We start from the raw sequence: 26156 nt of genomic DNA, 5'->3' as shown, positions 1-26156 counted from the left end.
CTGTGCTGACCATTCTTGTCAAGCTCTGGTTTGCACAAGCTGGCTGCCTGTTTGCGTGGCCACCTCACTTCCTTCCGAAAATTACCTCTGACAGGACAGGCTGATTAGACTGAGACACACGCACATACACACACTGCTTTACAGCTACAAGGAAACCTCAGCAAGACGCCCCATAGCACGACTCAGGATCCATAAAAAGGGCCTTAGAGATAATTAACTCACAGCAAATGGGGAAACAGGTTCAGAAAGGGATAGAGACTTGTCTAAGGTCACAGACCTAAATGGAGGTTTCAGGACTCCTGGGTCCTGTGCTCCTTCCACTGTGTCTGCACATTTAACAAACATGGCAAGGCAGGAAGCAGAAAGAACCCAGAAGGCCTGGGTGGGCAAAAAGGACAACCTCCATCTCAGTGTGGAAGTTTTGCCCAAAGGGTGCATGTTCCAGAATTCCTCAGGGGGTGGGGTGGGAGCAGGCAGGAAATAGCAGCAACCTGCTCCGTCAGCACCTGGGAGCAGCCTCACAAGCTGGAGGGCTGTTTCTTTTTTGTCCCCTGTGTCCCTTCTACTCTTGTCGCTGTGTCCACTGAGTGGCAGGCGTCCAGGCCCAGCACCTTCCAGATCAGGGAAATGGAGTTCTGGGGAAAGGCAGAGGGTGGCAAAGCTCCCCCGGGGCAAGGGCATTCCGGAGAGAGCCAGTGGAGCTGACGCCGAGGCCAAGAACAGCCCAGGGTGGGGAAAGGACGTGGTGGGGTGGGGCTGCGGGTACCCAGTTGTTTTTTTCCTTTCCCGTGCTCCACCCGGTGCATTCTTCTGAAGGGCAGGCTCCCAGACCTTGGTCCCCGGGAGTGGGGGTGGACGTGAAGCACATGAAGGGGTCCAAGGGGTGGGAGGGCCTATGCGCCCCTCGCGACTCCACCAGGCACAGCGCTTGGGTGGCATCTCCGGCCGGCGAATGGTGGGCGCCGCTCTGGAGGTCACGGAGTCAGGCGTCGGGGGCACGCGGTTGGGCGCTGGCAGGCGCCGGGAGGGGGTGCCCCCTGCCCTCGGCTCCTCCCCCGGGGCCGACGCGCCCCGCCCCGCCCTGCGCGGGAGGGCACCGGGGGCGGGACCCGCGGGGAGGCGCGCCGACCGGCCGGGCCAGGTGCAGCGCCCGCGTGTCTGAGGGCCGCCGCGGCCCCGGAGGAGTGTCCCGGTGTCCGGCCGGCCCCTGCCGCGCCCCTGCGCCCCTCGCCGGCCGCCGCCGACCCTCGGAAGCCAGGTAACCGAGGGCGGGACTCCTGGCCGGCTCCGCGCGCGTCCTCCGCGGTTGGGAGTCCACGCGCACCCCGCCGTCCCCACGCTGCCCGCCGCCCGAGGGCCGCTCTCGGGAAGTTGGCGCCGGGACGGCCGCGCACCGGGCGGAGCGACCGGCACCCGTGGCCCCGCACGCCCCGGTCCCGGGGTCCTGCCCCGCGGGGGGCCGGTGCGGAGCCTGGGCTGGCGCGCGGGGTCTCCGCCGACACGGGGGATGCTGGTCTTCTCTCTCGTCCCATTTCTCACTCCCCTGAGCGTTTGCGTCCCTCCTTGTCCCCGCAGCCCCTTCACAGAGTCCTGCGCTGGGGACTGCGGAGTTGGCGATTTTTGGAGGGATGTTTACATTCGCGCCTCCTGCCGCCTCGGGCCAGATGCATGGAGGGAGAGCCGGCCTCAGCAGGAGGGGTGCGGGTGAGGGGGCGGCCTCTGTCAGGGCGGCCGTCTAGGCCCTGCTGCAGTGGGAAATCCCGATTTCTGCCCTGTCTTTTGGCAGGCCGCCGCCCGGCTGGGCATCCTTGGGCACCCCCAAACCCCAGCCCTGCGCAGGAGAGAACGTGGCTCTCCTGCAGCCCATCAGGGGCCTGGACGGATCTGCTGGGTTGGGGTTAGACGGTGCCCCTGCCCACGCAGGACGGGAGAGAACAGACGAGGGAGGTTTGCCAATCAGAGAACTAACATGGACACATCTCTGATTTCACCCCCTCTCTCCCCCATAAACCAGTGAGGCAGTGGGTCTTATTCCATTGACAAACGAACAAAAAAGGGACTCAAAGAAGTTCAATAATTTGCTGGGAGAAAATGGTGTATCTGAACTTCAAGCCAGTCTCCTAGAACCAGATGGTTGGTTCTCCAGTTTTGCTGGGCCCCTGACTCAGCAGGGTTTCATTTCTTCTCCCCTCGTCCCTTGAGGTTCTTCCCCTGGAAGGGGGAGGTCAGGAGAGGGTCCCACCAAGAAGAAAGAAAATCGGGTCCTGTGGCTCCTGGGGGAGAGAGCCAGCTCCTTGCCCAGCCACAGGACCGCAGGAGAGCAGGCACCTGTTGGGCTCACTGCCCTCGAGGTAGTGCCTGGCTCGCAGGAGGTACTTAGCAGACCAGAAGAATGAACCTGAAATGACAGAGCTCCTTTTGCAGCTGTTGGATCTCTGCCCTTGGTGGGGAAAGAGAGTCCTCTGAAAGGTAGGACCCAAAAGGTGCCTACTACCTCGGAGGGTCCTTGACCTCCTTACCCACTTGGGGCAGTTTGATGCTTTATAAATCGGCAGGCACATCCATAATACCAATGTGCCTTTCCAGACAGGAAGGCTTTCCCTTTCCCCAGGTCTACTTCTTCTTCTTCTTTTTTTTAAAGATTGTATTTATTTGATAGAGAGAAACAATGTGAGGAAGGGAACACAAGCAGCGGGAGTGGGAGAGGGAGAAGCCAGCTTCTGGCTGAGCAGGGAGCCCAATGCAGGGCTTGATCCCAGGACTCTGGGATCAGGACCTGAGCCAAAGGCAGGCGCTAATGACCGAGCCACCCAGGTGCCCCACCCCGGATCTACTTCTTGTGGCTCTCCACTTTCAGACCAGGGAGAAGCAGAGGGAGATGGGTTGCATGCCTAGCTTGGCCCTGTCCTGGGAGGCAGGGGACACTGTCCCATCTGCACCGGGGTCCTACCCAGCCCTCCAGGAAATCTTATTGGGAGCTTGACTCTTCTCTGCCTCCTCTCCCTCCTTACCCTTTCATGGGGGGCAGCCATGGATTGAGGGCAGATAACTTGCTTTTCTGGGCCATGGTTTCCTTATCTGTCACATGGGGACAAAAGAGTGTGCATGACTATGAGTGAGTGGTCCAAAGTGCTCTGTGAGTTTCTGTGTATGAGCTCCCCACGTGGGCTGTCCATTCTGTCTGGGAAGTGACCACACACCCATCTTGGCCTCCCTCAGAGAGCCGGCCTTATCCTGAGCATACAGGAGGTTCACAGGAAGGGGCCCTTGATCAAAAACAAGTCTCCACAGGAAGAGAAATTGCCAAAATTGGTGGAAAATGGGAGTTTTTAATCCTTCTCCCTAACCCCATGTAAGAAGAAAATACCTGGAGGCTCCAGGAGGGGGGACCAGAGGGGTATGAGAGCCCCTTGAGGTGGAGGTGGTCATTGTCTGACTCATTCAAGGCCATAGTCAAGTGCGGAAAGCCCGGCAAGGGGTGTTGGACTTTCCATGGCAGCACCCTGAAGACCGCTGAGGCCTTGCCAGGCAGTCCGTACCCCTGAACTCCTCTGGAGACCCAGATGTCTGCTTTGGCCTCAGGACAGACCAGGGTGCTCACAGTTGGTCAGTTTTGTTCCCTGGCGGAGGCCAGTGAGAGCGTAGCTGGGGTACAAGCCTTTGCGGCCCCTGTCACCACCCCCACCAGCTGTCCCTGCACACATGTAGTGCCCTGCCCAGCTTCCTACTGCCAGTGCCTGAGGCTTAACACGAACCCAGCAGAGGGAGAGCTTTAGACCCAGAATTTCTCAGTGGAAACAGCGTTTGAGGTCCTATCCCTGCTACCTCTTCCCAGCTCGATTTTCCATAGTATTTATCACCATCTAAAATCCTATTTTAGCCAGGTGTCTGTCCCCTACCCCTGGCTGTTAGGGGTGATCAAGAACTGCCGTGGGAAGAATGTTCAGGTTACCTAGAGGGACAGCTCCTCAGCTGAGCAGATGGCCACCCACATAGGGTGATTTGAGAGAGCCAAGGAGAATTGCTTCCCTTAAAGCCCCCCTCCCCAAAAGAAGACTCACAAGGCTGCTCTCCAAAGGTAGTTGGTTCCTTTTGGTAGTGCTGAAAATAGTGCCTCTTCCAGGCAGCCTTTAAAAAATTCCCTGGGACACTGGAAAACCAAGGGGGATCAAAGCTGGGCCCTTGGCAGCCCTGGGGGAAAGGAAGGAGCTCCAGACCACTGGGCCAGGGATGACAAACCAGGCTGAGAAGGTGTGACCAGATGTGTGCACCAGGAAGAGTGAGGACACTATCCTACCCAAGGTCCTGGGGAAAGCTTGGGGCTCTGAGGCCTCCCTTAGGAATCTGATAAGAGTGGTTTCCTTGGAGGACGCAAGAACTACATAGGTGTAGGGACAAGCAGGATGGAGAAACTTGAGTGTGGGGGTGGAGGGGAGGGCCAAGAATTGTCTACAGTAGAAGCTAAAACTTTATGTGGTCAAAAAAAAAAAAAAAAAGCCTAGGTGCACTAAGTAGCTTCAGCTCCCAACCCCCGCCACCCCCCACCCCAGCCCCCAGTCATTCATCCAGCTGTCATTTTTCAGGAAAGGAATTTTATCTGTGTTTTAAGGCAAAACTCTGGGGCCCTGTGGAGTCATCTGGAGGATAGATGGAAGAAGAAGATTTTCCAAGGAAGCTGGCAGGGGCATAGGTGGGAGGTGGGGTCCCTGGAGGCATTTCCTCCTCACACTCATGGGAAATGTAGTCCCTGCCTTCTTTCCTGATTGCGTGGAGGGGGCGATGGTCGCATTTTTAATACTGGGAATAAGCATTCAATAATTGTCAGCTGGTTGCCAGGCACTACAACCCAGCGGGCCACACAGGATGAAAAGCCTGGGGGCCAGGGTGGTCGGCACCCCCACACAGAGGAAGCTGTTCTCATATGGGCCCACCCAGTAGACAAGTGGGGACTTTGGCTGTTTCCCTGAGCCCTGCTCTTGACCCCCAAATGCTTTTCCATTGCCACTGTGGTTTGCCATATTAAGATTGGGAATGTCCCTCTGCCTTGGTGTTGGGGGAGACACCAGAAATTGTGCCTCTAAGGATGTATAGGAGTTTACCAGCTGCTTTGAAAAACTGGGGAGGAAGAGGACAGGGAGATGGAGGAAACAAAGGTAACACTTGCCTGAAGCAATGATTCTGTCCTGGTGACTCCTGGGTCCCAAGCCACCGTGGCTTCCCCCATCCTTGCTCCCCAGCTGCTCCCTATGTCGTCCCTTCTGCTGGAGCGGGTGAAGCCCCAGCCTGAGACATAGCTCATGCATTTTTGACCCCTGGCCTCCTCTTTATCACCGCCATCACGATGAGGCTGGTGGCTTTCAGCAACAGGGGATGGAAAAGTACCCCTGTTGTGACATGAGGTGAGTCAGTCCTCCAGTGATGGGGTGCTCTGTCAGCTCTGATGCCTGGACCTGTGCCCTGGTGCTTGGCTTGCAGTTGGGAACACAGTGCTCGTTCCTTGGGGGCAAGGACAAGGGTGACTCGAGATAATATTTTGAGATTATGTAGATGGTAGTGAGAAGCCAGTAGGTACAAGAGAGACAATCAATTTTAGCGTCTAGGAGAAAAGGCGGGGCCCCCCTAGCAGTGATCCAAGGTGTAATTCCTGCCCACGCTGTGCCCTCGAAAGTGAGGTTTGCTTTAGAGAGCTGTCCTCGCTCCTGGCCTTGAACCAGGCCAGGGCCACCCCCAGAGTGCTCTGTGGGGATGTGAGTTGTGAACTCTGCCTAGGCGTCCATCGGGTGTTTTGCCTGGATGCACCACGGTCCTTGAGACGTTCTTCCCCTTTGATTATTCGGGCACCCCTGGCCAGGCTGACCTGAGCGGGATGATTGGGGCCTGTCCAAGGGGTAGAGCCCAGCTGTCTTGGGCTTCTCAATCCTGTGGTTCCGCATTCGGCAACTCTGCCAGCTTGCTACCAGTCTCTGAGCTGGTCACCGCGTGCCTGGTAGCTGGAGGAGGCTGGTGGCTGGTGGGAACTGGATTCTAATCCTTGTACTAGTTTGTCACAGTACAACTTCGGCCAGGTCGCTTCCTGGGCCTCAGTTTCCTCATCTGTAAAAGACAGCTTGGCTAGATCAGGGTTTCTCACTTCAGCACTGCCCATGTCTGGGACGGTTCTTCTGGATAGTTCTTTGTTGTGGGGGCTGTCCCATGCATTGTGGAGTGCTCAGCAGCATCCTCGGCTTCTAACGACCGCCCCCTGCCCCCCGCCCCCCAGGGATGCCAGGAACACCACCTCTCACTCCTTCTTGACAACCAAAGATGTCTCGAGATGTTGCTAAATGTCCCCGGAGACAGGATCATCCCTGGTTGAGAACCTCTGGGTTGGATGATCCTTGACGACTCCCCTCGGATTATTCTCAGGATGGGGGACACATTTGCCTTTTCTAGTCCCTGTTTTATAAATATGGCCTGTGTGTCAACAAGGAGCCCAGGGATAGGGGTCCAGGGTCTTGTAGGGTGGGACATGAGCTGGGAAGAAAAGGGAGGTTCTGGGCCTTTGCCTCTTGCTGAGCACCAAGGCCACGTCCGCTTTGCCTTCCAGACCTTGGGTTACATAAGAAGATGGGGACGGGCAGGCCTGTGGCCGGCACATGCGCTAGGTCAGCAGCCTTCCACCAGTGACTAATCATCCCCCTGAGCCCTAAGGACTCAGCTTCTCCTCCTACATGGGCCCTTCTCCCCTCTCTCTCTGCCTGTCCCTGGGGAAGATACAGGAAGTGAATCAGCCCACCCGCCAAGCAGAGGGGGAGGGGCAGAGCCCACTGGTGTTGGACACAAGGGCCATGCAGCCTGCACGGACTGGACCCAGCCCTGGTTTGGTCTTGTTTATTCCTCCCAAGTGAGCTGTTTATTAACTCTGTCCGCAGAAGTCCCTTCTGACCTCACTGCTTGACGGAAGGATGAAGAGGTCTCTTCTCCAGAGATGGGAGGGGTTTTTCCATGGGTGCTGGAAGTAAATCGCTGTTCTGGGGATGACAGGCTGTGAGATTTGGGATAATGTTAACCAAAATGATTGGTTTGGGTTTTACTTTCTGTTTCTTTTAAAACTTTTTACTGGGTTTACTTGCTACAGAACATTGATTTCAGGCGTACACCATGATGATTTGACGTCCATATACCCTTCGAGGGGTTCGCCATGGTAAATCTGGTTACTGCCTGTCCCCATCCCAAGTTGACTTTTAGGCGCTACTCTTGACCACTTCCAAGTCTGCACAACATATCACTGACTCTGGTCACCATGCTGTACATCACATCCCCATGACCTCTTCATTTTGTAATTAGAAGTGCACCCCTCTTCACCCCCTTTTTTTATCATCTGCCTTGAAGGCCTATAGATGGCTGTCAGCGGCGGGGCTAGGAGCAGTCAGTTAATTAGACGCAGTCCCTGCCTGCCGAGGCCTTCAGGCCTTCAGTCCGTGCGGACGAAGATTCAGTCTGTAACTGTCTTTACCAATGTGCCCTGTAGACTCAGTGTAGACACAAACAGAACTCTGTACTCGTTAAACACGAACTCTCCATCTCCTCCAACTGACAGCCCCTGGTGATTACCATTCTTCTTTCAGTCTCTACGAATCTGATCATCCCGGGTACCCTGTAGGAGCGGGATCAGGGGACACTCAGACTCCTGCGTCTGGTTCGTTTCACTGAGCACCCTGTCATAAGGCTCATTTGTGTTAAGGGGCATCTGATTTTCTTTCCTTTTTAAACAATTTTTAAAGACTTATTTATTTTAAAGAGAGAGAATGAGAGAGCGAGAGAGAGCCGGGAGGAGGGAGAGAAAGAAAATCTCAAGCAGTCTCCTTGCTGGGCATCCAGCACAGCCCTGGGACCCGATCTCACAACCCTGGGAACAGGGCTTGAGCCCAAAGGGGAGTCAGAAGCTGAACTGACTGCGCCCCCCAGGAGCCCCGGATTTTCTCTCCTTTCAAGGACTGACTAGTGTCCACTGTATGGAGGCACTGCGTGTTCTCTACCCATTCATCTGTGGACAGCCCTCTGGCTTGCTTCGACCTTCTGGCTGTCTTCAGTCATGCTGCTGTGAACACGGGCCTGCAGGTATCCGTGTGAGTCCCTGCTTTCAGTTCTTTGGTGGGTATATCCCCAGAAGCAGAACTGCTGGATGGTATGGAAATTGTGTTTAACTTTTTGAGGGATCACTGTGCTGTTGAGGAAGAAGTGTTAGAATTAGGCTTTGAGGATGAACACGAGCTAAACTAACCTAGCTAACCAAGCATCTTGGTAAGGGGAAGGCAGGGGAGGGGAAAGCCTAAACTGCGCCACGAAACCCAGTGGTGTGTGTGCTCTGGGCTGAAGCAGGGTGTGGCAGGCGAGGAGGCCAAGGAGAGGGTAGAGGAGGAAGGGTCTGGGACCAGGCTGGGGAGCCTGGGCTCTGAGAAGCATGGAAGGGTTGTTTGGTTTTAAAGATTTGATTTGTTTATTTGAGAGAGCATGCGAGTAAGAGGCGGGGGTGGGGGGAAAGGGGGGGATCTGAAGCAGGCTCTGTGCTGAGCACATAGCCTATGGCAGAGCTCGATACCACAACCGGGAGATCGTGACCTGAGCCAAAACCCAGAGCTGGGCGCTTTACCAATTGAGCCCCACAGGTGCCCCTTTGGACAGGGTTTGTAATCAGGAAGTGACACAGGCCGCTGGTGTCTTAGAAGGATGTCACAGGGGTGGTGTCACAGGTGGACCGGGAGGGAAAGAGGCTTAAGGCAAACAAAACTGGGTAACACTTGAAGCCACACTGTTGGGGCACATGGGGGGTTCGGGCATGAGGGTGAGCACACTGCCCAGAGGCGCCTGGGTTTGTGCCTTGGCGGTGGGATGACTGGTGGTGCCCCTGCTGGGCTGGCTTACAGGGGAAGTGGCTGGTCTGACAAGATAATGGAGGAGGAAGCCCGGGCTGGATGGCTTGAAGGGTGTCTTGGAACCTCTTGGGTGGAGATGAGGGTTTGTGGGGTGGGCAGAGCTGTGGTACCAGGAGAGGAGCGAGCTGGTCAAGGGGCCAGGGGAAGGACTGCCATGGGATGGCACAGAGGACTCAGCAGAGTTGGAAGCCAGGAAACGGAGCGGCCTTTTCCTGGGACAGGAATCCAATCCTGTCCACTTTTATCAGTCCAGACAATCAATCTCTGTGCTTAAGGCTGGGCACTGGGGGTGGGAGATACAGAGATAAACATGAGCCAGTGACTTCAGTTCATTTATTCATCCTGTAAAGCTTAGAGAATGGAATGTGGCCGATACCTTTGCTCAGTTAAATATTTAATCACAGTGGGGATAGGTGATAATGGAGCATGTTTTAAAAGTGTGTCATTTAGTCTACAGCTGGGTTTTTCACCTCAGCACCACTGACATTTTGGACCAGAGAATTCTTGGTCATGGGGGCTGCCGCGTGCCTTTGGCTGCAACCCTGGCCTCTATACGCCTTAGATGCCAGGAGCTCTACACAAACCCCAACCCATTCATAGCAACCAAAAATGTCTTCAAAACATTGCCAAATGTCCCCTGGGGTGGGGGGGGGATGACAAAAATCACCTTTAGTTGACATCCTTTGGTCTGGAGGCCAGGAAAGGCTTCTTGAAGGAATGTTAATCTGAGTTCTAGAAGATATATAAGAATTAATCAAGATAAAGCAGGAACAGGTGTGGGGAGCAGAGGGGAGAGTATTCAAGGCACAGGTGACAGTGTGTGCAAAGGCCCTGAGGTGGGAAAGAGCTTGAAGGGAAACCGGTGAGGGGAGCCTTGGTGGAGGTGGGGAGAGTGGCTGGCTTCTAGGAATACTTGGGAGGGAGCACAGGCAAGGAAGCCTCTCTGACGTGGAGGACGGAACTGGCTGGAAGCTGGTGAGTGACACTTGGGCATGTTGGGTTGGAGACCCCTGGAGACTTACTTCCATGTGGAGCCCTGAGGTCAGACAAGAGGTCTGGCGGGAACTAACACATTTGGGAGTTACCTGCAAACCGATGACGAGTGAAGACTCGGGGTGGCGTGTGGACCAAGAAGAGAAGAGCAAAGAGGAGGACCTGGAGGAGAGTTCCACCATTTAGAGACTGGGGAAGACTGCCCAGAGAGGGAGCACAGAAACCGGTAAGGCTTGGTGCTCCGGAAACCGGGGGAGGCGTGTTCAAGGAGGAGGGCGTGGCCGCCGTGAAGTGGGTGGGGCCAAAGCGAGGACTGGCAAGCAGCCCCTGGAGGCTGGAGACCTGAAATGGGGGAGGCCAGTTCCCCTGGTGCAGCTCAGGCAGGTCTGGCGGAGGCCGCTGGGGAGTAAGGCAGGAGGGAAGGGAGACAGCAGGCAGACAGTTTCGCCAGAAGCCTGTCTGTAGAGGTGAGAAGAGACTGTGGAAGCCCAAAAGGGATGTTTGCTCATTTAATCTGCTTGTTGCCCCTGCCTTTTGTCTTGGAAAATAAATGTACATGGATCAGAATTTTAAAAATTGCAAAGATTTCACTGTGAAAAGTCTCCATCTCCTGTCTCCCTCAGCCTCCTAGTGTTCTCCCTTCTTGCAAGCAACTTTCCCAGTTTCGCAAGCACTTTATTTCTTGCGTGAATTAAAACATACATGGAGAGTAGTTCTCCCAAAGTGTTAGTACACTGTGTGTTCTTTTCTGCCCCTCATTTGTTCTTTTCCCACTTAGCTGTCTTGGGATGCTTCCAAATCAGTACGTAAAGTACTTCTTCATTCTTATTTCCGGCTATAGAATGTTCTACTGTATGGATGTCACACCATTTATTTGAGGAATCTCCTGGTTTTTGGACATACAAACAATGTCCCACTGAATCACCTTGTGCTTTAGTCAGTTGGCAGTGCTGGTGGTTACCCGTGGGATAAAATCTCAGAAGTGGAATTGAAGGGCCAGAAAGTGTGTGCCTTTGTATTTTGAAAGACATTAGCAAATTGCTCTCCATAGAATTTTTAGGAATGTATACTGCCAGCAGCAATGTACAAGCATGCTTGTTTCCCACGCCCTCTGACATGAAATGTTACCAAACTTGCTGATATTTGCCAATCTGAAGACAAATAGTTGCTCAATAGAGTTTTAATTTGCATTTCTTGGGCTACCAATAAGGGTGAACATATTTTCACACACATGAGAGCCACTTGTGTTTTCTGTGAACTGTCTCTTCATATGTCCTGCCTACTTTAAAAAAAAAGATTTATTTATTAATTTTGAGGACAAGATAGCAGACTTTGGGGAGCAAAGCAGAGGGAGAAGGAGAAAGAATATGAAGCAGACTCTGTGCTGAGCATCTAGCCCAACATGGGGCTCAGTCCCATGACCCCAAGATCATGACCTGAGCCAAAACCAAGAGTCAGACACCCGACCAAGTGCACCACCTAGGTGCCCCTGTTTTGCTTACTTTCTATCAGGTCTTTGGTCTAGAATATCACTTACAAGTGTTTCCCCCACAGTTGGTCAAAGTTTTTGTTGTTGCTGCTCTTTTTTTTTTTTAAGAATTACTGATGCTGACAGAGTCACCCGAGTGGCAGGTCCCTGGCGTGGAGGTCCCTGAGGAAGCACTGGGGTGGGTTCCAGATTGGGAAACTCCTCTCTGCTGTGTAACAGGCAGAGGAAGGGAGGAGGCTGCCGGGCAGATGGTTGAATTAGTCCAGGGATGGGGCTGTGTTGATGAGGCATCAGAAGATTAGAGGACAGGAGAATGATGGCATTAGCAAGAGAGCCGTTGGATTAGCAAGTTCTAGAAACTGAGTCTGATAAGGGGAAGCGAGTGGATGGTGTTGTGTGCTTTCTTAGGCTCTGTGTTTGTCTCTTGGGCACCGTTAAGTCGTGGGGCCAGACTAAAGGCTGCCGTTGCTTATCTTGCCTGTGATCTGGAGTCTTTCTTATCTCGCTTTGACATGCCACGCTAACATCTCCCGCCCCGAACCACCCAGCCCCAACTACCAGCCAACTATGGATGGCCCCTGTACCCTGAAGCCCACCCGAACTGTTCAAACTAGACAACCCGAAGCCAGTCACCCTGCCCGGCTTCGCCTTCCCCTCCTTCCTCTGCCTCCTGACCAGCACTTGTGCTTCTCCACAGGGCCACGTGTGGCTTCTCCACGTGTGGCATAGCTTGCCCCCCTCAGGAAATGTAAGTAAGGAAAATCTTCTTTCAATCTCAGGGAGGCTCTAGGATGCCACTGTGGGTGGTTAAATAAGTAGGCTCTCAGGGCGGGCTTCCTGGAGGAGGTTGCCTGGAGGTGAGGCGAGGCCTTGCAGTGGGATGGCAGAAACACTGGTTGGGAGGCACAAGGGGGTGTCTGTGGAGAAGAATGGGCAGCTCAGAACCGTCAGAACCAAGGCTGGAGAGAAAGATAGGAGAAGAGGCAGATCTGACCACATAGAAGATCTGACCACAGAGAAGCAGCAGAAGCGATAGGGTCCACAATGCAGGGCAGGGCCTGTGGGTACAATTTAAAAATTCCGTTTTTTAATTCCTAGGAATAATTTCATTTTGTGTTAACGCCCTACGGGGGTTCAGGGTGGGGCTGCTTATGATGAAAGATCTAAACAGGGCCTGGTGGTCCACCCCAACTCTTGACAAGATAGCAGACTCCCCTGCCCCCTTCCCTTTTTGATGCCACATTAACAGCACCCGTCCCTGAACGACCTCAGCTCTCCGCCTTCCCTCCCTCAACGTGCTACCATCAGCACCCCCACATGGCACCCCACACCCACCTTTCTGCCACTACACGGCAGCCATGTTTCCCCTCCAGTCTCAGGGGAACTTCCACCATCCTGGTGGTTTCTGCCTCCTCCATGAACACTCCGCTCCCAGAGCCTCTCTCCCTCAGGATCAGCTGCCACACTGGCCAACTGGTTCTCAGCTTCATGGCATTTGAACGAACTCTTGAAGAACAAACAGCTTCGGAAACATGGCGGACAGAGTAATAGATGGGGAGTGGCGGGCTGCGGCCTTGTTTGCTGGGGGCCCTGACCCACACTGCCGCAAGTCACACAGAGCCTTTTTTGGGGGCTGAGGGGTGGGGGGGTGAAGTTGCCTCTTGTAATAATGTGGGTCCAGATCCCCGTCCTGTGTGCCGTACGTCAGTGAGTCCAAAGGAAGTTCGTGAATGCGTGCACACAGTTGGCGATTACTCATGCTACCTCTCGATTTCTTTCTTGTTGCTTAGAGCGTTATTTACCTTCCGGAGGGTGGAATTTGTGGGGAAGGAATCTCACATTCATCAGGCACCCATCTAGTTCTGATGAACTCTGAACTGGGCCATGGGCTGTGGGGTTTAGAATCATGTCCTATTTGCTCACCGCCCCCCCACCCCACGGAAAGGTAACATGTGATGATTCACCAACACGCTCTGTGGGCCCACCTGCCAGTGCAGAGAATAAAGGGAAGCCATGCTGTGCTTGGCCAATCAGACTTCTAGAAAGAGGAAGAGCTTGAGCAGGCAGCTGGTATGGAAGAGGTGGCCGAGGGGAAGGGTGCGGGCAAGAGGTCTGGCAAGGAGGCCCCCACATTTCTGGCAGTCCACAGGCCAGCCGTCCATGAGGGGAGGTTGAGGGTCAGGATTCCGGGGTAACAGGAGATGGTGATGGATAACAGTAGGATGGGGGCAGCAGGGTATCCACAGGATACCCTGTGGGACTCCCCACAGGGTCTGTCAGTGTTGGGAGGGGGCGGTTGTGCATGTTGAAACCTCTCTGCTTTTAGGGGAGCCCTCGGGACCCTGGAGCTAGATGGGATGGGGATGGGACTCAGTGACCTTGCACTTCTGTGAGTCGGGTGAGGGTTTTTGCCTCCTGAAGGATTCTAAGGTTGCCCCCAGGGCAGGAAACAAGTGTTTCCCCAGATCCCACTTGGGCTTGGGCTCGGGCTCGGGCTTGGGCTTGCAGGAGATCTTTTGGAAAGCGGAGGAGAGGATCTGCAGCTGGGAGAAGAGAGGGAGGGAGCCACCGAGGGGGGCAGAGTGTCGGTTTCTGATACGTGGGATGCCGGTAGTTTATATCTTGGATGTTTTTGGTGCATATCCTCTCTAGAACCTGACTGATGGTTTAAAAAAAAAAAAATGTAAGTGATAAAAAAAGGAAATTGTGTGAAGGAGGATGAAACACTTGGCTTAACCACGAGGCTGGAGAGAGGATGTGGGAGGGAGAAAGTGACAGCCCTGCTGCTCTCCTCCTTCCTTTGCCTTCCCTCCTTCCCTCCTTCCCCTAGTTCGTTTTGGCTTAATCTTCACTGCCCTCCAGGGACAGTTCCTCTGACAACAGACACTTGAATGCTGGAATGGTTCATAACAAGACTAGGGCTTCTGGACTTTCCCCAGGCCCAGCTTGCTGTGTGATCCCAAGTAAGTGGCCCAGCGTCTCTGGGTCCAGTTTTCATGCCCGGTGTCTCACCTGGAGTCCTGGAGCAGAGGAGTTTTGCCTTTTAGGTGCCTTGGCTTGCCAACCTCAAGATTTCCTTAAAAGTCTGAAAAGAGCAGAACGGGGTTCCGAGGAAGTGAACTCTCCAGAGTTTGGTCGGGGGAGCTGTTGAGCTGGCCCAGTGGGCCTCCACCAGGCCCACCTGGGTATGCCAAGTGCAAGCACCCACCCTTCATTGTCCCAAGGCCTCGGATTTGACTTTCATACGGAAAGCACATCTCCAGATAAGGTGGGCTTTGTGCCGCTAAAGCCTGCTTTGTTCAGGCTCCGGTGCTGGTGTGAGGAGGAGGCTGAGGGTTCTGTGGGTGACGTGGCTCCTGGAGCTGGGGGGGGGTGGGGGGGGGGAGGCAAAGTGCTTCATGCACCTGGGCGCATGGCCGGTCCTGCCTCCAGCTCCCCTCCCTGAGCGCCTGCTGCTTCGGGCAGGTGCACCCCGTCCCCTGTCCTCATGCTGGGTGAGAAACGAGGCACAGACAGGTCATGCAGCTCGGTTAGAGTCCCTTGGGCCTCCCAGGGATGGCTCAGTCATGCGTGAGCCAGGTCTTTGGGCTCCCTGCCCAAGTTGTCTTCCCACCTGTTGATTCTCTGCTCCAATTTATCCCCCTGGAACGCCAGCCATGGCCAGTGATTGTGGAAGTGAATTCACTCCCACTCAGGGAGGAAGAGTGGGGCCTCTGTGGGGAAAGTGAGAGGAAAAAGATTTCCTCTAATAATGTCAGCTCAGCCCTGTGACCCCTCCCCTGTCCCCAGGGTTCTGGAATGCACCTGAGGCCCTTCCTTCAAGACCCAAACAAATGAATCCGTATCACACGGTTGAGGTGGCCCCACTTTACTCCCTCCTCACACAGATGCAAACCAGCATGGCATCCTGGGGCCAAGAGATGAGAGACCCTTTTATAGGTGTGTGTCCACCTTAACGGTGCTTCCGGCTTCCCAGTGCTCTGGGGGACACCATGGGGACATGTGCTTGGGAGAGGTGTTCTCAGCATGAAAATGATGTTTTCCTTCTCACTTTTCATCTGGAGGCTTGGTGTTCCCTCCCTGGGCAAAGTGAGTCCGTTTCCACACTAACCAGCTGCTGTAGGGGCTTTCGGGGGCAGGAAGGAAGGACCAGAGCTCAGGGACAGGTGCAGCCAGGATTCCCCCTTCCCACCATCCCATGCTTGCCAGTTCCACGCTGTAGACTCTGGTGGGCCCTCTTGGGTTCTGGGCAGACCCCAGGGAAGAAGCTCAGGCCAGCTGGAGCTTCAGAGGTGGTCTGGCTGCCGAGGCTCAGGGAAGGTGGGGGTTCACTCTTGATGCCCTCCTGAGCTCTGGCTGCATGGTCTTGGGGGCTGAGTTGGAAGGACCTATTATTCCCATTTTTCAGAGGTTTTTAAATAATGCGTTTTGCTTCAGCCCTTGAAAAAAGCCCGTGCTTACTACTAATGCTAGAATAATGACCTGTGTCACATATCAGCCAGTGGGGCTCTTAATCCATGGCTGCATTCAAATATTGTGAAATATATTGCTTATGACCTTGGGCTAGCAGGAAAAATACCACTCTGGCGAGGAGGAAGGAGGGTCGGTTTTGCTATCTAGCTGGTGGTCTGCAGCTGGCCGGAGACATGAGCACATCCTATCAGCTCAGGCACCACTGGACACCCACTGCGTACCCAGCGCTTACACACTGGCTCCTGTTCATGCCCGAAACAGACCAGGCAGGTATTCATTCGGGATTATAAAAGCGCCCATGTGAGGCCATATTGGGAAAATTCAGCAGAGTCTAAAATGCCCATAAGGGCCTAGAATAGACCATGAGCTCAATAAATGGGACTTCAAATCAAATCCCCATTTTACAGAGGAGGAAAGGGAGGCCGAAAAGGACTCTGGGACTCAAAACCAGGTTGACCAGACTCCAGAGCCCAGACTCCCCTGTCTCTGGTGGGAATGGTTGTGTGTGTTGTGCACCCTTTCCTGTCTGGGACTGTGTCCTCCTTCGACCTTCAGCGTCCTCTTGTCAGCTGAGGGTTGGGCACATGCCCCCCACCCCACCCCAGTCCATATGAACCTCTTTCTTCTGCCAGTTCACAGTTCCCCGGCTCCTTGCCACCCCTGACCATTTCCCTAGCACCTGTGCCCTATGTTCTTTGGGTAATAATTACATGGACTAGTTCACCCACCAGTTTGATCCGTTAACAATCCCCCCAGGCCCGATGGGTGAAGCTCAGAGTTAATGATTGCTGAGAAAATCAGCTCATGAATTTGAATCATCTGAGGAGGAAGTCGGGGAGGGAGGTGGCTTTGAACTATTGGGCCTGGATGGGGGCTGCACCCAGGGTCTGGGCCTGCTCCTCGTGCCCCTCAGTGCTCTTGCACCTTCCTGTTCTCCAATTCTTATCTCGCACCACCAGCATGCCGGCCCACTTTCCCACCCCGGCCTTTCCTGTGCGGTCCCCCTCCCTGGGGGCACCCTTCTCTCCTCTGCCAAAGCCAGCCCTTCCCCTCTCAAGCTTTACTTCCTCTGGGAGCCTTCTCTGATGACCCAACATCCTTGCTCTGGGTCCCTTCTCTGAACTCCCCTGCACAGCTGGGCAGGTTTCCTTCTGAGCTCTCCCTAGCATGTCAGGCACTGTGCGTGGTTCCTGGGACTCAGCCGTGAGCACGGCAAGACACTGCTGTCCAGGAGGGGGACACACACGCTGCTCTGGAAACTCCTGGGCAGGCCGAGGTATGACAAGGGGCTCCAGAGGACGCCCGGAACCAGATGGGAGGTGAGGGGCTCGGGTGGACGGACATTGAAGGGGGGCATAGAATTTTCCAGGCAGACAAAGTCTGAGAGTAGGGCGTCTGGAAGCAGAGAGAGCCATGCGTAGAGGTGTGAAATTAGGAGGACAGATGATGATTCCCGTGTGGCTAGGTGGCCTTTGAGGCACCTGTGAAACACCAAGCGAGTGTGTCTGGGAGGCAGGGGGCCTCTCAGAGAAGTCTGTCTCCTTCGTTCCTAGTGATCCCTCACAGTTGATTATGGTGTCTGTCTCCTCAGAAAGAAGGGATCTCTTTGAGGGCCGCCATGATTTCTGACCATCGAACTCAGCAAGGCCCGAGTCATGGGCACCTGCTCCCTGAGGGGATATGGAACCGAATCTAAAATTTGCCTCCTTTGGGGCCCATCCCTAGACCCTCTCTCATTTAGCCTCTCTTCCCTCTGAGCACACGCTTTCCACCTTTTCCTCCCAGCTCTGGTCCCCAGCTCCTCGTTCTTTCTCTCACTGTTGGCTCCGAGTGTCTTGTGTCCTGAGTGGACCTAAGCCGTGTGGAAGTGGACAGTCCCAGAAGCTCAGGGCAGTGGTCCCAGGACTGGGCCTTGCGTGAGATTCAGCATTGGAGCTTGATAACCAGCCAGGTCTCTGGGGGGGCCCCCCGAGGATTCCGACTGCGAGAGCCTGAGGTGGGTTCACCTAGTCTGGTCTGCGTTTCCAGCCTTCACCTCTGCGTCTTTGGATTCACAGTTGAGTTTGGGACTTGATATGAGAAGAGGTTTTCCAGGCCCCTGTCTCGACCTGTAACTTCACCTTCCTCCCCAGGGTAGTTGCCCCAGAACCCACCTGGATATTTTCCAGGTGGGGAGCTCAGTGCCCATGGAGCGGGCCTTCCTCCCTGGGTGTCAGTGCCTCTGTGGTGTGACCAGAAACCCCCCTCCCAGAAGAACCCTTTGGGGGATCTTGGTTCTGACCTTATGGGCTGCATGATCTCCTCCAGGGTTCCAGACCTGCCTCCCCAGGAGATGGGAAGGTGCTGGGTGCTTCATCCTCCCCAAGTTCCCCTCCTTTCCTTCCTCCTTTGCTCTGGGCTTTCTTTTAGGCTGACAGCCTTATCTCAGACTTTCAGTTTCTGATCAGATTAGAGGCTTGGGAAGCGGGTGAAGATGGGATCTGGAGTTCTCCAGCAGCCTGACTTTTGACCCCAACAGTCAGGACCCACATTCACCTTCCATCGACCTGGCAGGAACTCACACTTTCCCAGCCTTGGGGGACGAACCCCCTATACACCTGCCCTGGAGGCCAGAGAATTGTGAGGTGTGGACACCCCAGTCTTCACCCTGCAGAGCTCAGTGCCAGACCAGCTCTGGGTGGGCTCTGTTCTCCCCTTGGACTAGAATGTCAGCGGTCTCAACTCTGGCTATGCTGTAGGTCACTGGGCTTCACCGGCTCTCCCTGACCTTTGGAGAGCTTACCTTAATTGAGCTGTGGTGGGCCCCACCAAGTACTATGTTTGAGAGCTTTCTAGGTAGTTCTAAGGTGCATCCCAAGTTGAGGACCACTAGGCTGCATTCCCAGAACCCATCAGGCCAGCTCTTGCATGGAGATAGTTATATGGGAGTAAAAGAGCTGGGCCCTCTTACTCTGTATATCCCAAATATTGAAATATTATTTTACATTATCTGTATTTTATACATTTTGTGAAAGCGTATTTAAAAATTTAAGTCAGGGGGTGCCTGGGTGGCTCAGTCAGTCGAGTGTGCGACTCTTGGTTTTAGCTCAGGTCATGATTTCAGGGTTGTTGAGATTGACCGTATGTAGCACTCTTGCTGGGTGGAAAGCCTGCTTAAGATTCTCGCCCTCTGCCCCTCTCCACCCCCCGTCAAATAAATAAATAAATATTTTTAAAAAATATAAGTCCGTAAAACAAAATATTTAATAATCAAAAATACATCAATGTAAAATAGGTAAAAATAGACATTACAGCTCTAGTCTAAACTCACAGATAGACAAAAATGATGCAATAAAACCGCTAAAATCTACACAAAGTACGTTGGTGGTACCATTGTATCTCAAGCATGTTTTTTTCCTACCAGACTTTTGATAAAAAGCTTTTCCTGGCTCTCCCCTAGCCGGAGAATGGTGAGAAGAGAGATTTGTCAGATTTCATCGAATATTTTCCGCTGACACGGCCTTTTGTTTTTTTTTCAGGGACTGCTGTCTTTTATTTAAAAGGAGCCATCGCTCTCCTTCCTGAAGCATTTCCGGTTTGTCCTCAAGTTCTTTGGTTTTATCTTGTTCAGATGGAGAGTCTGATGCAGCATTTCCTGTATCAGTTTTGGAACTGTTGTGTTGATATTCCATGTGTTAGGAAAGCAGGCGAATAGAGTAATGATCATTCTAGCAACAGAATTTTGCTTTGTCTGCGCCATGCACTGTCTGAGGAGGAGTTGAGATGTAGTTCACATTTCAAAGGTTTTGGATTTGTTTTGTTTTGTCTTGGGTTTTTTGGTTTTTTTTTGATGTGATTATCTCCTTTTTAAAACATATACAAAAATTGAGACATATGCAGAAATTCCATGCCTGACCTCAACAGTGACCATCTTGTGGCCAATCTTCCTTCCACCCTGACCCACCACCCCTGCTCCCAGCTGGATTCTGTCGAAGCTGATCTAAGACATCCTATCATTTCATCTGTAATTCCTTCACAGTTCTTCTCTCAGTGAATAGGGCTCTTTAAAAAACACAGCTGTGGTTCTATGATTGCACCTTAAGAACTGATCATTTCTCACTGTCATAAAATATCCGGCGTTCAGATTTCCTCAGTTGTCTTGTGCTTTTTTTTTTTTTTTTTTTTTTTTTACAGTTGGTATGAGATTTCAGACCTTAAAAATTCACAAACAAACATTTTGGACCAAGGGAAAATACACCATTTTGGCACTGAGGTGTAAGGTTTATGAATAAAGCCTGGCAACCACTGGGCAGAAGGTTCTAGACAAATGGGCCAGACCCTGCTTTTGGGGTTCAGCGTGTAGTGGGCAATGGAAGTCATTCAGTTGTTCAGCAAATTATGCATTCAAGGGGCACCTGGGTGGCTCAGTGGGTTAAAGCCTCTGCCTTCGGCTGGGGCCATGATCCCAGAGTCCTGGGATCGAGCCCCACATTGGGCTCTCTGCTCAGCGGAGTCGGTTTCTCCCTCTCTCTCTGCCTGCCTCTCTGCCTACTTGCGATCTCTATCAAATAAATAAATAAAATCTTAAAAAAAATTATGCATTCAAGCAACAGTGATACTGCGCCCGGTCCCAGCCTGGGCACAGTGGACACAGCAGTGAACCAGGCAGACTTGGCCAGTCTTGCCAGTGGGGAGCCAGGACATTTCACTGTGAAATTTGCAAATAGGACAATAGAGACTCTTGCAAATGATGCTTGAGTTTACTTTTGAAGAATGGGTAGAATTTCAGGGCACCTGGGTGCCTTAGTCAGTTAAACGTCTGTGTTAAGCTCCGGGACATGATCCTAGGGTCCTGGGATTGAGCCCCATGTCGGGCTTCCTGCTCAGTGGAGGACCTGCTTCTCCCTCTCCACCATACTTGTGTACTCTTTTTCCTCTCTCTCTCTCAAATAGTGTCTTTGAAAAAAGAAAAAAGAATGCATAGAATTTTGTTAAGAAGAGAAAGTGGAAGGAGAGATGTCCTTCTCCTAGTAAACAGCAAGTGCAAAAACATGGAGCATTCAAGGACAGAGAAGAGTGATGGGGTGTGATGGGGTGTGGGGCATGTGGCAAGACTGGTGGCAGGTGATGCTGAGGCTGGGTGGGCTGTGGAGGTCTTGAGGATATGCTAAAGAGCGGGGTCTTCTAGGGCCTCCAGAGGAGACCCTCTGACTTTGTCATAGGAACATAAAATTTGGACCATGAGTTGGGAGAGCAAAGCCTTGTCAAAACTATGAAGAGTTATTGGATTTGCAAGCCCTTCCGGGAGCCCTCCACTAGACCGGGAGCCTCGCATGCGGGGGGCAGGCTGATGTCTCTCTTCAACCCCATGGTTTTCCAGGGCTGGCCTGGGGCAGGGCATTTGCAAGGTGCTCACTATGTGACCACTGACTGATGACCTCCTGGAGCTCCCAGTGCAGGGCGCTCTTGCCCAGCTCTACCTTCACCATGGTCATGGCAGAGGGAGCCCCCTTAAGCTGCGGCTGGGGGAAGTAGGGTGGCTTTTCCAAAATGGGCGAGCTGTTTGGCTTTATGCAACTGTGTCCCACTTACCCTGAATGGGGGACTTCAAGGCCAGGGTTGCCTCTGGGCCAGCAGTCAGGATGGGGCACAGGGAGGAAGGCTCAGATTCGAGATTCTCAGGTGGTGGGTATAATAGGAAAGGCTGGTCAACCTGCAGATTGGCTCACAAAGCTAATTTCTCCAAGACTCGCCAAGGGTTCCCTTATTTCCTTTTAACAGCATTTTTGCTTTGGTGAAAACAAACAAATGACACATGCTCATTGTGGGCAAACTCCAGTGTCATAGAAAAGGAGGAAGGGAGTAGAGCATATCCCTAGGGCTGACCACTGCCGCCTAGAGGGAGCCACCTTGAGCACTTTGGGGAACATCCTTCCAAACACTTTTCCATCCATAAACACAAGCAGTTAAATGTAACACAATTTTATACGGCCGGTGTTACAAGATTTATGCGGCCCCATAACCTGCTTTTTTCATTTAACAACATGTCATGACACTGTTTCCTGTCAGTAACCACAGATCTGTAACATTTTTAATAGCCGCGCCATGCAATTTTGCATGGCTTGACCGTAACTTACTGGGCTAGCTCGCTAGTGCCAGAAATTTGGATTGTTTCCAGCTTTTCACAATGTGCTAAAGAGTATCATTCAGCTTTTTCAGATGTGCAATAATCACCTAGCAGTAAATATCTAGAATAGCCAGGATCCCTGGAACAAAGGAAAGGCTTGGTTCATTCCCAGGTCCTAAAGCCACGCTGGGAGGTCACCATGGCAACCTCTCCCCGCACATGGAGCGCCCATTAGCTACACCTCCAACCAGGGAGGTGGGTCAGAGCCTGAAAGGTAACAGTCTAGTTTCAAGCAAAACTCTAAACCCAGGGCAGAAGGAGCATGAGGGTGTGTTAATGCAGTACTGGGACGGGCTAGGGTACAGTAGTGTTAATAGTCACTTTTTATTGAGTGCTTGTTATCTGGTAGTTACTATGGTTTTTTCATCCTCGCAAGAGTCATTGATAACTTTCATTATTCTCATTTAACTGATAAGAAAATGCAAGTTGAAGAGATTAGGCGATCGGTCCAAGGGCACCCAGGAAATGATAGAGCCAGGATTTGAAATTTTCTGGCATCCACCGCTCAGAATTCTCCTTACTGTCCCTTGGGCTGCCAGCCTCTCCCCCATCAGCATCCCTGAGCCCTCTGGTCCTGACTCCCACCCTCTAGTGCATTCATTCCCACTGCCTTCAGACGGTGCACCCCAAGCCTTCATGGGGGCTCTTCTCCAGACCCTGTGCTGGGCACTAGCCACTCCCTCCTCTCCACCACCCCACGCTGAACTGTGGACAGCTCCCCAAATGTGTATTCTGCCCACCTCCGCACATTGGCTCCTGCTGTACCCTCAGTTTAGAGCGGTCTCTGTCCTCCATGGCTGCTGAACTCCTGCTTATTCTTCAACACTTGGCTCAAGCTTTATGTCTTCAAGAAGTCTTTCCTGACTCCCTGGTGTGATGCCCCTCCTTTCTGTTCCCCCCAGAAACAGCTGATGGTTCCAACCATCAGATGTGTTTTGTGTCACGTGTCAGTGTTGATCTCCTGCACTAGAATGTGAGCTCTTAGGGGATGAAGGGGTCCTCCCCCATGTCCTATGTAGTGTCAGACACATAGTGGGTGTTCAGGAAGTGGGTGCTGAATGAATGAGTAAATGACCAAGCATAGTCTTGTCCACTTTCCATTGCTGCTCCTTGCCCCCCCCAGGCAGCTCTCCCCACGGGGAGCAGAGGGATGACTTTGACCCAGGCATGTTGGATGAGCACCTTGTCTACCAGCAGCTGCTCCCAGCTTCCCTGCCTCTCACCTGGCTGCTTCCCCAACGTTGCCCCTCAACACCGGCCCCCAGCCTCCACCCTCCTCCAGACTGGCTCACCGCTTTCTCTCACAGTTCCTAACCTTGCCCTACCAGGGAAACCGAGATACTGGGCAAATCCTCTAGATCATTGTTCCTGCTGCCCCCCACCCCCCAACTCTGTCAATTTTATTCCATCAGAACCATGAACTTGACTTTTTCTTATCCCTTGGATCTTCTGTCTGCTCTTCTCCCTCTGGAGGACCTCTGAAAGTCACCTCTCTTTGCCTCCTAAGTTGATCTGTACCCTTGCTCGCTCCTTCAAGATATGGTCACATATTTTTAAACTGCAAATCTGTGCACATCAGACTCAACCGAAAACTGCTTTGGTCTTACTCCCTTCCTTCATGAGTGTTACTATTTCCCAGCCTGTGGGACATGGCACTCCGAGACTCTGGCTGTCTCTCTCTCTCTGTCGTCAGATATCTGACTTCGATCACCAGAGCCCAAAACACAGAGCTCAGGGCCAAGTCTGGCAGGCATTGGCAGGGTTGTGGGGGGGCCGTCTACTATGAACCTGACTGCGCTTACCCCATTTACCTGGAAAGAAGAAATAGCAAGTTGCAGCTGTATGTGAACTTGACCTTCAGATTTGTCAAGACAAACTGGAGTCCAGGTTTTTCTGTGAGGTCCCTTGATTTTTTGATGTCGGGTTACCTTTTCTTAATAGACTTTCTTCTTTTTACAGCTGTGTTAGGTTTTTAGAAAAATGGTGCTGGAAGTAGAGTTCCCAGTGCCCCCTTCTGGCCCAGCCCCTTCCCCTATTATTAACAGCTTCCGCTGCCATGGTACATTGGTTACAAGTGATGACCAACACTGATACGTTATTGACTGATGCGGGTAGTTACATCAGGGTTCCCCAGCGTATGATGTCATGTACCAACCTCTATGATACTGTACCAGCGGTTTATTTTTTTTCTTGCCTCTTATTTTTGAAACAGTTTGGAAGCCCAGAGCCTCTGCTTTCCGTACCCATCCATCCCATGACACCCCTCCCATTCATTTTCTCTTCCCTGCCCTGGGTTCAGCTCTTCTCACCTCTCTGGACTCGAGAGCTTCCTGTCCCCGCACAGGGGCAGTGTGCTGTTGTCTCTCTCTTCTTTAGCAGACGGGGATCTCCTTGAGGCACTCCGAGAAGTCCAGAAGCCTGGCAGTCTGCATCCCCCGGTGCCTAGGACAGGCCTTGAGGGCTTTGGGATTCACTGTGTGCTTGGATGCGGGCTGGGTCTGGGGCTTCCAGGGAAACTGATTTGAGTGCAGCTGACAACAGGGAGAGAGCAAGCATGTGGCAGGTGAGAGAGCTGGTCAACCTCGCGTTTCAGCGGCTGCTGGGAGAGGAGAGGAGGTATCCCAGCAAGTATAGCTCTGCAAGGGGGAGAGCTGAGGGGACACACAGCTGCGGGTGGCCGGATGCTGGAATCTGTAGCAGGAGTGAGCAAAAGTCTCCAGAGGGAAGGGACCTCGTGAGTGGGATTCATGCCCTTAGGAAAGAGGCCTGAGATGGATCCATTGCCCTTCCTGCTGTGAAGACAGGGCAGTGAGGGTGCAATCTGCAATCAGAACAGGACCTTCACCATAACCCGACCATGCTGCAACTCCCCCCGCCCCCCATCTTGGACTTCCAGCCTCTGGAACTGTGGGTGAGAAATGTTTGCTGGTTTTTGTTGTTGTTGTTGTTGTTGTTGTTGTTGTTGTTTAATATTTTATTTGTTTGGCAGACAGAGAGGGAAAGCACCCAAGCAGGGGGAGTGGAGGCAGAGGGAGAAGCAGACTCCCTGCTAAGTGAGGAGGCCAGTACGGGGCTCAATCCCGGGATCCTGGGATCATGACCTGAGCTGAAGGCAGATGCTTGAGTAACTAAGCCACCCAGGCGTCCCTTAACTTTTTTTTCTTTTTTCTTTTTTTTTTTTAAAGTAGGCTCCAGGGGCGCCTGGGTGGCTTAGTGGGTTAAAGCCTCTGCCTTCGGCTCAGGTCATGATCTCAGGGTCCTGGGATCGAGATCCGCATCGGCCTCTCTGCTCAGCAGAGGCCGGCTTCCTCCTCTCTCTCTCTGCCTGCCTCTCTGCCTACTTGTGATCTCTGTCAAATAAGTAAATAAAATCTTAAAAAAAATAAATAAATAAAGTAGGCTCCACACAGGGCTTGAACTCATGAGCCTGAGATCAAGACCTGAGCTGACATCAAGAGTCAGACACTTAACTGGCTGAGCCCCCCAGGTGCCCACCATTTCAACTATTTTGAAGTGTTAAGTTCAGTGACATTACTTATAGTCGCAGTGTCGTACAAACATCATCACTGTCCATTTCCAGAATATTTTCATCATCACCCATTAAACAGCAACTTCCCATTTCCCCGTCTCGCCATCCCCTGGCAACTTCTGTTCTATTTTCTGTCTATAAATTTGCCTATTCCTTACCTCTGATAAGTGGAATCCTACAGTGTTTATCCTTTTTTGTCTAGGTCATTCACTTAGCATGATGTTTTCCAGATCCATTCATGTGGTCGCCTGTGTCAGAATTCTATTCCTTTTGAAGGCTAAGTAACATCCCATCACATGTACGGACCACATCGTGCTTGGTCATCTGCTGATGGACACTGGGGTCACTTCCGCCTTTCACCTATTGTGAATACTGCTGCTCTGAACACGGGTGTACAGATATCTGTTTGGTGTCTGCTTTTAATTCCTTTAGGTATATCCCCAGAAGTGGAATTTCTGGATCCTACAGTAATTCTCTGGGTAATTTTTTGAGGGACCGCCATACTGTTTTCCAGAGTGGTTGCACCATCTTACATTCCTCCCAGCAATGAGCTAAGGTTCCAGTTTTTCTCCATCCTCATCTACACTAGTT

At 52.6% G+C, this 26156-nt stretch overlaps 1 protein-coding gene across 5 annotated transcripts in view; it reads left to right on the top strand.

Moving 5' to 3' along the window:
• The first annotated feature begins 911 nt into the window (after nt 1-911).
• The window catches only part of PAQR5 (progestin and adipoQ receptor family member 5), a 72351-nt gene continuing 47106 nt past the window's right edge, over nt 912-26156 (top strand). The window contains exon 1 of one of the 5 annotated variants that reach the window (XM_032864588.1): nt 912-1258. Coding sequence is in view for 2 of the 5 variants with exons in the window: in XM_032864585.1 (XP_032720476.1) it covers nt 25862-25997 (136 nt within the window). In the remaining 3 variants the exon portion in view is untranslated. Of the gene's footprint in view, nt 1259-16801; nt 17147-19388; nt 19445-25809; nt 25998-26156 lie in introns of those variants that run through there. The other 4 variants (XM_032864586.1, XM_032864587.1, XM_032864585.1 and 1 more) reach the window with 4 other exon arrangements.

The sequence above is a fragment of the Lontra canadensis genome, unplaced genomic scaffold (genome assembly GCF_010015895.1).
Source record: "Lontra canadensis isolate GAN:19392208 unplaced genomic scaffold, GSC_riverotter_1.0 scaffold28, whole genome shotgun sequence".
Lineage (NCBI taxonomy): Eukaryota > Metazoa > Chordata > Mammalia > Carnivora > Mustelidae > Lontra > Lontra canadensis.
This window is presented reverse-complemented; position numbering and strand designations above follow the sequence as displayed.